This window comes from Lemur catta, chromosome 7 (assembly GCF_020740605.2).
Source record: "Lemur catta isolate mLemCat1 chromosome 7, mLemCat1.pri, whole genome shotgun sequence".
NCBI classification, from domain to species: Eukaryota; Metazoa; Chordata; class Mammalia; order Primates; family Lemuridae; genus Lemur; species Lemur catta.
The window spans coordinates 27,266,868-27,277,654 of NC_059134.1; the positions used below are offsets into that span (position 1 = coordinate 27,266,868).

A 10,787-nucleotide genomic window follows, 5' to 3' on the forward strand; every position below is an offset into this window, starting at 1 on the left:
TACTGTCCTAATTTAGGCCCTCCCAAAAACCTCTTAACTGGATATTCTAACAGTCTCCTATGGAAGGAGAAATAGATAGGAATCAACCTTCCTAACTGCCAGCCTCAAGATCTTCTTAGCCCCTGGAAGGGCCAGAGACCCCAGGCCAGTTGCCTACAGCTCCAAGTAGCTCATCAGGGCTCCAGTCCCATCCAATTTACCCCAGTGTTCGGTAAACACATTATCATTTTCTATGTGTGCTGTGATGTGCAAAAGATTGTGAAGCACTACTACTAAAATAATTTTCCTAAGTATAGATCTGATTGCATCATATATTCCTCCATAAAACTTTCACAAATGGCTCCTCACTGTCTACCAAGTAAAGTCTAAACTGCTTGGCCAGGCACTGATGAAGGCCCTGTACAATCTCACCGCAAGCTACCTGTCCAGCTCTGCCTCTCACTAATGCCTTCCACTCCCGCCTAACTGGACCACTCCCCATTCTTTTCTCCTCATCATAACCATACCATTCTCTTCACCTAAGATATTTCCCATGTTCTTCAGATGTAATCCACTCACCCAACTCATCCTTCAAGATCTAGTTTCCAAGTCACTTGCTTCATATACACGGCGTTCCCATTTCCTACAGCAAGAACTAATTTCTCTAGTCTGAACTCACATGGCTTTCAAATGGCACAGCACTTACCTTATTCTGTCTTTTGTGATAAATGCACGCTACTAGCACTCCTTTAGTACAGGGTCTGGTTTTTGTATCCCCTCTCCCTCCAGTACGTAATACTGCATACCTCCAGTACATAATACCTTGAATACTGCACGCTCTAAATTATTGAATTAAATAATTTAAAAATTTATAGTGCATATCATTATGATTTCTGATAGCTCTAGATCAATTTCAAAAAATAAATCACATAACTATAGTAACTATAATAGAAAGCTACAAGACAATAAGCAGGTTTTAAAGCAGTCCTCTAGATTGCAAATAGAAGAAACAAACATTTACAGTAGCATAAGTGTTAGTGATTTTCAATTTAGAAAACTCTGAATAGTCAAAATTCTTCCTATTGCAGATCCAAGAGAATCCCTAACCCCTGAATCCTGTCTTTATATGTTGTATAAAATATGCAAACATAACAGCTGTTTCCCTGATAACTAAGCAAACCTGACTCAGTCTTCTTCAACTTCTGGCTCTACAGAATTGCTGCTGCCTGTATCTGCTCCACACAGAGTAGAAAGCTTCAGAAGCTCCCAGCAATCTTCAGAAAAGAGGCACAGAATTCTAAGTGCAGACTGGTAGGAAGAGGAGAATAAGGAAGAGGAAGGGGTCAATCTCCTACCTGGGAGACGGTGCACTATCACCAAAAAGAAACCCACTGCGATGGTAGAAAGATTGCTGAGAAAATGGAGAAAGATTCGAAAAAACATTTTTGTATTGAGCAGATCCCAAGACTTTTAAATCTCAAAACTCAGTGGCAGATTTAAGTACCACTAAACAGTAAACACTCACAGAACTTCCTGGACTATCCCTGGCTCACTGACAGAATGGGGTAGGGAAGGGGGGTAAGGGGTGGGGCTTCGAAACACTTGTAATCTCTCTTGGTCTCATTTCCAGTGACAAGTATCCCAACAACCTATCTATAAGTAGCTTTTTGAAATATTAAAATTAGACCACCAATAGTGGTCTCCTTTCCTAAACTTTGCTTTTGCGAATCTGTCTTCACATTGGTTAAGTCCGCTGATCTTGATCAATGGGATCATTTTTACGTGCCACTCCTCTCCTCAGAAAGACTCGGATATAGAACAAAGTTCAAATTTAGACTGTCAATAAAGGACTCTAAAATCTGGCAACAACTTACCTGTCCTCCTTTCTCTCTGCCTTTAAATCATTTCACCCTTCTTTTTTTTTTTTAATATTCATGAGAACTTCTAGATCTTTTCTTTTCTATTCATTAATTTTACAAAATATTTTCTGATGATCTAGTGTGTGTAAGATCCTGTGATAGTATGCCCTTAAAAAGGTACAATTACATATGATTTTATTAATTTAACAAACATTTTTGAGCGCCAATGTATCAAACACTGTGATACATAGTAAGATTCAGGTCCTGCTCTCCAGCAGTTTAGCTGACACACTTTTCCCCTTTGTGAATTCTCATGCTAGCAAAGTGGCTGTCTAACATGACATGTTTTTTACTTCTGTGCCATTGAACAAACTTTTCCCTGCCTGAAATATCCTCCTTTTTTCCTCTTCAAAAATAAAATTCAAAATCTACCTTTCTGACCCCTTGCCAAAGGCCTTCTAGTAACTCCCACAGCATTGCCACAGAGATGCTTTTAACAGTAGCATATCATGCCTTCCTAACAAAGTTGTAAGTGTATTTCAAGAAAGGAATAGCTAAAATTGTCAGGAGGTAGTGTCTTGAACTCTTCTATATTTTCCACAGTGCTTTGCAGAGGAGTGTTCAAAGATGGTTCAGGATATTAATATATTTTGATTAGTAATCAATAAAAAATAATTTATAAACTTTTTAAATTTATTGAAATGATAGAGTAATATCAGAAGTGTAAATTAAAGAGCAATGGTATTCCTGCAGTAACATATCTCCTGTTGAAAGATTATTCTTGTTTATGCAGATGGTACCAAAGCTATCAAAATTTGTTTTTAAAAAGCCTTAATTATTAGGTTTTCAGGCACTTTTAAAAGGTAGCTGTTATGAACAGTAAACACATTGTGACTTAAAATCAGTTCCTCAGTCTTTTTTTTCTTTTTTTTTTTTGAGACAGAGTCTCGCTCTGTTGCCCAAGCTAGAGTGAGTGCCGTGGCATCAGCCTAGCTCACAGCAACCTCAAACTCCTGGGCTTAAGCAATCCTTCTGCCTCAGCCTCCCAAGTAGCTGGGACTACAGGCATGCGCCACCATGCCCGGCTAATTTTTTCTATATGTATTTTTAGTTGGCCAGATAATTTCTTTCTATTTTTAGTAGAGACGGGGGTCTCGCTCTTGCTCAGGCTGGTCTCAAACTCCTGACCTCAAGCGATCCACCCGCCTCGGCCTCCCAGAGTGCTAGGATTACAGGCGTGAGCCACCGCGCCCGGCCCCTCAGTCTTAATCATACCAAATGAAATGATCAAATCAATTTTCTGAGCCTGCAAAGGGAGGAACTAGATGCTAAATAACGGTGATACCGTTAGAATACAGCAACTATATTATGAAATCCAGTCTGAAGCAATCCATTGGCCTTATTTTTCATATCAATGATAAATGCTTAGAAAAAATAACTCAAGAATATTTCTTAATGATGGTAGTTCAGCAGAGTATCTTTGTGTTCCAGACATAAAGAGCTTTTCAAGGTAACAAAATGACTCAAAATCCAGGTGACATGTCATATTAATTCAAATATAGTCTTCTGGTTGAATTTAATCTTTCTAATTTAATTTCTAATAGTTTGCTGACCTCCAACCTATCATGTACCATCAGTGTATACCTCTACCAACCCAACAAATTTTTTCCACTTAATAACCAGGTTTTTTTAGTAAATATTTTATTCCACTTCTGCCATCCTTTCTTGTATGGGTATTCATATTGTGTGGTGTTTATTCCTTCAAATAGTAATTTGATGAAAAGATATTTTATTTTGGAGTTTAGAAGGCAGTAAGGCAAATATAGTATCTCTCTTAGGAATACCAATTCTCTGTAGTACTGTTTGCAAATATATCCAAATTTCTTTTACTTATATTGGAAAATATATATATATATAAAATAGACTGAATTATCTATGATTAAAAAATGGGTACTCTGATTTTTAAGAATCTAATTAGTTATCCCATATAGTTATATAGCTATCTATATATACAGATAGCTCTCAATAAATCGTAGCAGTACTTTATATCAAACAGAAAATTTTTTTAGCTAGATGAATAGTACAGATCTTCTAGTTCAAATTCCATTTCTAAATTATAAGAGGATGGAAGTGACCTATCAAAGTCGTATTATTGTTTCAGGCAATCTCTTTACTTCTGGATCACTAATCTTTATCCCATACTATACTGCTGCTAAGGCTTCTAAATATAATTCACTAACTGCATACATTGATGTGGTTGATGTGTAAAAAGCTAACTCATACAAGGTTCTGGTTAGTAATTTCTGGTTTTTATTTATTATTTTTACCACAAGAAAATAATTTCAAGCCAAGAGTTTTTATTAGCCATATATAATAATAGTGAAAATAATCAAATGATAATATTAAAAAATAACAGTACACAGTTCTATTTTATTATATATTAAGGAACTAGACAAATTACCTTTAAGGTTTTAATGTTCTTTTATAAAAATACTGACCATGAAAACATTTTAAAACTATCTGCTATTTAAACAAAATATTCTAAAGAAAAAGTACAATATTGTTAAACATTATAAATTAACTGAGTCCTCTTTTAGATGTTTCAGAAACGCTAGGAAGCTTAAGGAAAAAAAAAAAAAACAAAAGAATCCCCATAGGATTTAAATAATTTATACTTCTATAAAATGTGACAAATATTTGACCCTCAAAAGAAAAGTGACATAAATCATATTAACATCCAGCTTAAAACCCCTTTTAAATCTAGAAAAGAAATTCAAGTTTCCCCTTCTCTGTTTAAGATATACGTTTTCTTTAGAGAGCTTTCAAAGCATGTCATTCTTTCATTACAACAATAATAAGTTTAAATTCTCAGCTTATTTTAAGTACACATTTTATCTGTGCAGTGTGTTTGCAATCACTGTAAACCTCTGTCTCAGGAGTTCTCTTTTTTGTATGAGAAAGTTTTCAATAGTGTTGGCTTCTTTGAAGAGTACATCTATCTCGTCAACATAAGATGCATCTACTGCTGCTCTCTCACTAATGGAGAAAAAGTTTTATGTTAAAGTAAATAGTTATAAAGTCTAAACACACAAATCATGGTGACATTCTTTATTATACTATATTTGTTACTTATTTCATTTAAATGGCTTTCTGTACCACAGAGCTTCATTAATTTACTAATACTCTTCAGGAAAAAGTTAAATTATTCCCACAAATATTTTTGACTAATCAGAAAGTTCCCTGACACAGCAGAAAGCATATCTTATACATTTTAACACTAATATTAAATTATATACATTATTTTTTACAACCATACAAATCATTATTCAAGTATGACTATCTAGCAGTTAAAAACCACCTTATAAAATATGATACTCTCAGGCTAATAAAATATTTAAATTAGAACTTCAAATATATATAGATAAAATATAAATACAGTCATCACTAAGTATCCATTAGGAATTGGTTCCAGGACCCCCTTTGAATACCAAAATCCATGGATGCTTGAGTCCCTTATATAACATGGCATAGTATTTGCACATAACCTGTGCATATCCTCCCATATACTTTAAATCATCTCTACATTATTTATAATACCTGATACATAAATGCTATGTAAATAGTTGTTATATTGTATTGTTCAGGGAATAATGACAAGGAAAAATGTCTGTACATGTTCAATATACACAAAACCATACATTTTTTTTTCCCAAAATATTTTCAATCCATGGTTGGTTGAATCCACAAATGTGGAACCCACAGACACAGAGAGCTGACTCTATATGAAATAAATATTTATCTTTAATATCACTCCATTATTATCATTAATTTCACCAAATGTTATTTTTCTGAAAGTGGTATTTACATAAAATTTAAAGCATGTTATCTAATTAGAAACCAAGATATATCTAGTCTAGTATTAACTCTGGCAACAGCAAAACAAAGGACATTTAGTGGAAAAGTTGAGGTTATACCCTGAAAATAACCAACTAATCTATTGTAAGGAACTGAGGTAGAATAAGAAATTCCAAAGTTTTAACTACTGGATAGGTTTTGCAGCCACAGAATTAAATTTCCCATTACAGACTTTCCAGAAGAAAACCGCTAACATAAAAACCCAAGAGAATATACTATAAGTACTTGCCTTAATATCTTTGCATATGTAGACAACATTAGATTAATTTCTTTGCTCATATCTGTTCAAGAAAAATCATTAGGTTACGAAATATAACAAACCTTCTGCATTATAAAATTGATGTATAAAAATATAAGCATTTTTACATCACCATTCAAATCTTTCTCCAGGGATTCATCTTTATAAAATAGTCCAGAACTTTGAGAGAAAGATGAATCTGATTTTCCAGTAGAGGACAGCTGTGGACTATCTGCCATTTGAGGCTAATAGAACCAAGTAAAGAAAATAGGTATGTTCAATAAGATCCGTAGGACATATATATATGTATATACATTCTGTTCATTAAGAGAAAGCAAATAAAACATTTTTCGAAAAAGAGCAAACATGCTATAAATCATATGGCCTAATCAGTCATTTGAAATTTTATTATCAAGAAAACTTACAGGCCCAAAAAGCACCTTGCTCAACAAACTAAATTTTACTTTGGTTTTAAATTAGACTTTGAATATGGCTTTAATTCCCTGACAAAAAAGTGTCCTATATCAGATGTTTTCACAGCAATGTAGCAAAACTAATTCAGACAATAACCAAATGCTTGCAAAATTTTGCAAAATAATATAATCCTTAGGGAGCAAATCATGTCCCAAATGCAACAGATCAACTGGTGGAGGCAGTAGTAAAGGACAAGATGCCGTGCTCTTCTTTAAAAAGATCAGTAACTATAATACTTAGGTATCTTACTTATCATGGCAAAATAATTATGTAAAGTCCTATGTATTACAAAGGCATGGACTCTTTTCTGTTTCTAGATCACAAGCTACCAAAAAGAAATTCCTAAGTCTCTTGAAGGCTTATACTTAGTGAAAAAGCTGCTGAAGTCAACATAGTTCCTGCTATATCGTAGGACAATCCTAGCTCTGAGAATATGAAAACATTAAATTCTATTTATCAATAGAGCTTTCCCAAATGGAAGAAATTTGAGAAGTATGCAAAATAGAATAGAAAATTAAGGCTCCAGAAGCATATAGCTTACCTCCAATTCTCTTGGCCTCTTGCAATTTCTAGTATCAGATTTTACAAGGTGACTCGTCATCATATTCTGGAGGAACGAGCTGTAAAGTTTAGAGCAATGCCAAATTTAGGAACAAATTCCATGCTACAGTTCTCTTGAATCTTTCTCTTTTTTCCACTTCTGCTGCTGTTAATTCAGGTTCTCATTATCTGTCACTTACCTAAACTCAATTTCTCCCTTCTCTAATTCATCCTACCAACTGCCGTTTGCGTAATTTTTCAAAACTTTTGATTACTGCACTCCCTTAACTCAAAACCCTTCTGTTAGCTACTCACTGCTCCAGACTAAGTTCAAATTCCATGGCATAGCTTGCAAGGTCCTACCTCACCTGGAGCCAACCTACCATTTTCAACTCTGCCTCTCTATATACTTAGCCAAACTAGTCTCCTTGGCACCTCTGCCTTGTTTCAGGACTGGCTCAGTTAAGATTCTTCTATCTTCACAAAAACTTAATACTGAAATACATTTTACAGTTCAACAACTCAGTCTCCTTTTTTTACAAGTGAGACAACAGGGACAGAGATGGTTTACCAAGGTCAAACAAGTAAGACTGGGCTAGACCAGAACCAAGATCTCACTCTTCTAGTCGGAGATTGTTTCCACTGTCCTACTTTATCTTATATAGCATCAAATTTTACTTTTAAATTACTTTTCCATAAATTCTGAAGGTATTTTCCTCAGGAGTCTAAATGTTGACATCTAGAATGGTCTCTACATCTTAGAGATGAGGATCCCTGTCCATATTCAAATTATCTTTTTATTTTGTTTGGGTTTTTTTTTTTTTTTTGAGAAGTTGTGCTGACACAGAACTGTAAAGAACTGGTTTGATATATATAAAACAGAAAAAGCAACAAGTTATAGAGAAAGATGTTTGTTCAGTTAATTCCATATTGTACATCTACATTCCTGCCAGTACCTTTAAAATGTGAGTTTAAGTGCTATACTAGTAATGTGTAGAAAATACTACACATGCACAGCAGTGCTAACTGGGCCTTGGGGTTGGAAAATGTTTCAGAGAAGCCAACATGCACGTTTTTCTCTTCTCCCTTCCCCTTTTACTCTTCCCGTTCCCTTTCACACCTCTTCTCTCCTTCCCCAAAGTAACAATGCGCACATATGTCAAATGAAAACTCATAACTATGTACTTCTGCTTCTGTAAAAATAAATAAGTTTTCCTGTCATAACTTAGGGCCTCCGCCAAACCCAGGCCTGGTCGAGAGGCTGGTCCTCATGGTGTGACAAACACCATCCACAGCCACTGGCGCGGGCTACGCACTCTCAGGCGCTGGTGACTCGGTCATGACGCAGCACTCTCCCCTCTGCCTTAAGCTGCCATTTTGGCTCCTCGGCCCATTTCACCGACCTTTGCTCTCCCTTCCCGCCCCCCTTTTCCTCCCTGCTTGTGTTTCCACCCCACTAGAGACCCTGAGAAGAAGCTTCCATCCTCGCTCACCTCCTTGTTTCACGTTCAGCCACATTCTCACAGGCGCTCATCCCGCCGGCCCCACGCCAAGACTAGTCTACTTCGCAGCCTCCGGACCTTCCTCCTCAGCGAAAGCGAGGGAATGAGGACGGCGAACACGCGAGTGCGCAGACTCCGCGGGCGGCGCGACGTGCGCAGCGCTCCCGCCAGGCCGCGCGCGCGCGCGTCACGTGATGGGGCCCCTGCGGCCTTCGAAACCTATCCGTGTGGGAACGTGGCTTTGTGGTTCTCTCGGGCTGTTTCCCCTCAACTTGGAAAATTCGTGAAACAAAAATCTTTCCCCGCCTCCCAGTGTGTGTTTGGGAAGAAGGGAAAAAGTATAAAACTGGTTTCCCAAGAAAGAAATAAGAAAAGTTGGCAAAGAAAGGCAGGGTGTGTGCCAGCAAAGTGGAATCTCAGCAAAGCAACACAAAATAGTACATCCACCTCCTATTTTAAAGGGAAATTTATAGCCTATTCCGGATGGTTTGTTTCCAGGAGGGTTTAAACCTGCATTCTGCTGGCCCACGAATAAGGCTTCAAGATCCAGAGCCTCTGTTCCTGCCCCTCTTTCTCTTTGGTGTAACCAAAGTTTCAGAGTCACACATTTTTAGGCCGTGTGCAGTGGCTCACACCTGTAATCCTAGCACTCTGGGAGGCCAAGGTGGGAGGATCACTCGAGGTCAGGAGTTCAAGACCAGCCTGAACAAGAGGGAGACCCCATCTCTACTAAAAATAGAAGGAAATTAGCCAAACAACTAAAAATAGAAAAAATTAGCTGGGCATGGTGGCACGTGCCTGTAGTCCCAGCTACCCGGGAGGCTGAGGCAGGAGGATCACTTGAGCCCAGGAGTTTGAGGTTGCTGTGAGCTAGGCTGACACCACGGCACTCTAGCCCAGGCAACAGAGTGAGACTCTGTCTCAGAAAAAAAAGAAAAGAATCACATATTTTTAGAAATTCCTTTCTGGATATGTTAATAAGTTAGTCGACTTAAATTCGCAGCAGCTTTCAAAAAATATTTTGTAGCACTCATGATTTACATACTTTTAGTGTAGACTTATTAGGTGCTTTGATGTGCAATTCAAAGGTAGACATTCTAGATTTATGCCCAGTTGATGTGGAAGAAAAAAGAGCAAATCACCTTATAAGACAAAGATAGTAACATCTCTCCATTAGCTCCAGATACAAAATCTTACACCTTAATAAACTATATTTAACACTTATATACATTATTTTTTTCTTTTTGCTTATTTAAATGTCAGCTATCATCAGGACTTGAAACTATTGTGTATAAATTTATATGCCAGCTGTTTGTGTAAAACAGAAAACAGTTGTTTTGGTAGCTTCCTAGAAAATAGGCACTCAGTTTAACTTGATTTTCTAATATTGTAAAATATAGGCCAGGTACTAAATACAAGACTAACTGATTATGGTGAGGTTTTTAAAGGGTTCCAGTCTTTAAAGGGTCCCAAACACTGAGGGCTGATAGAAGTCTATGTTGAATTTTTACCATCTATGGTAAAATGAAGGAAAAAGTAATACATTTTTCATCAAGTCAAATGTATTCACTTTAAAGGACTGTCCTTTATTCTGATACTATGACCTTCCTATTTTTTTTTTAAGTTTCATGAAATAAAAATGTAAAGATTTTTAATAATTTTAATATCCTTACTTGGTAAAATGTAAAGTTGTCCACTCAGTGTTTCTCTCTTCCCCTTTCTCATTATGGCTGTTGTTATTGTTAATGGTCCATTAAATCCAAAAGTCTGGGAAATGCTTATCTAATTCTCTTCCTAGCCTTCACATTGTATGATATCTAAACAGGTGGTTATCCATCCAGTTCTTAAAATATTTCCAAGAAAAATGATTCCACCTTTCATGCTTTCATCAGATTAAGAGAACACATGGATATTTTATTTTTTAAATCTTTTCTCCGTTGTATAAGATAAATGAGTAAGAATAAGTGAGAGAACATAGAGAGTTGTAGTAATCTAGAGCTTTAAAATATTCAAAGGGCTGTCATCATGATCTCATTTAACCTTCAAAAACAACTCTAGGAAGTACACAGGACATGGAAACAGTTGGGTTTCTCTATATCAAAGAAAAAAATCATTAGTCCTCAAACTTAAAAATGTGTAATTTGTGCATTCTACATCTTTACAACTGGAGAAAACTCATTGGCAATAGACCATTTAAAATTAGAACCTTGGCCAGGTGTGTGGTGGCTCACACCTGTAATCCCAGCACTTTGTGAGGCCATGGTGGGAGGATCACTTGAG

The 10,787-nt window shown here is 36.4% G+C and overlaps 2 protein-coding genes across 3 annotated transcripts in view; both read right to left on the bottom strand.

Moving 5' to 3' along the window:
- BCO2 (beta-carotene oxygenase 2) overlaps positions 1-1,533 on the bottom strand; it is a 35,455-nt gene extending 33,922 nt beyond the window's left edge. The window contains exon 1 of one of the 2 annotated variants that reach the window (XM_045556579.1): positions 1,335-1,533. In XM_045556579.1, the coding sequence (XP_045412535.1) occupies positions 1,335-1,422 (88 nt within the window). In that variant the 5' untranslated portion in view covers positions 1,423-1,533. Of the gene's footprint in view, positions 1-1,159; positions 1,187-1,334 lie in introns of those variants that run through there. The other variant, XM_045556580.1, reaches the window with a different exon arrangement.
- A 3,196-nt stretch (positions 1,534-4,729) lies between these two features.
- TEX12 (testis expressed 12) lies at positions 4,730-8,506 on the bottom strand. The gene is made up of 5 exons (XM_045556581.1): positions 8,499-8,506; positions 7,007-7,085; positions 6,125-6,236; positions 5,983-6,034; positions 4,730-4,874 (listed from the first exon to the last, which is right to left on the bottom strand). Exons 2-5 carry the CDS (start codon positions 7,067-7,069, stop codon positions 4,730-4,732), a joined length of 372 nt encoding a protein of 123 aa, XP_045412537.1. The 5' UTR covers positions 7,070-7,085; positions 8,499-8,506.
- Positions 8,507-10,787: the final 2,281 nt, after the last annotated feature.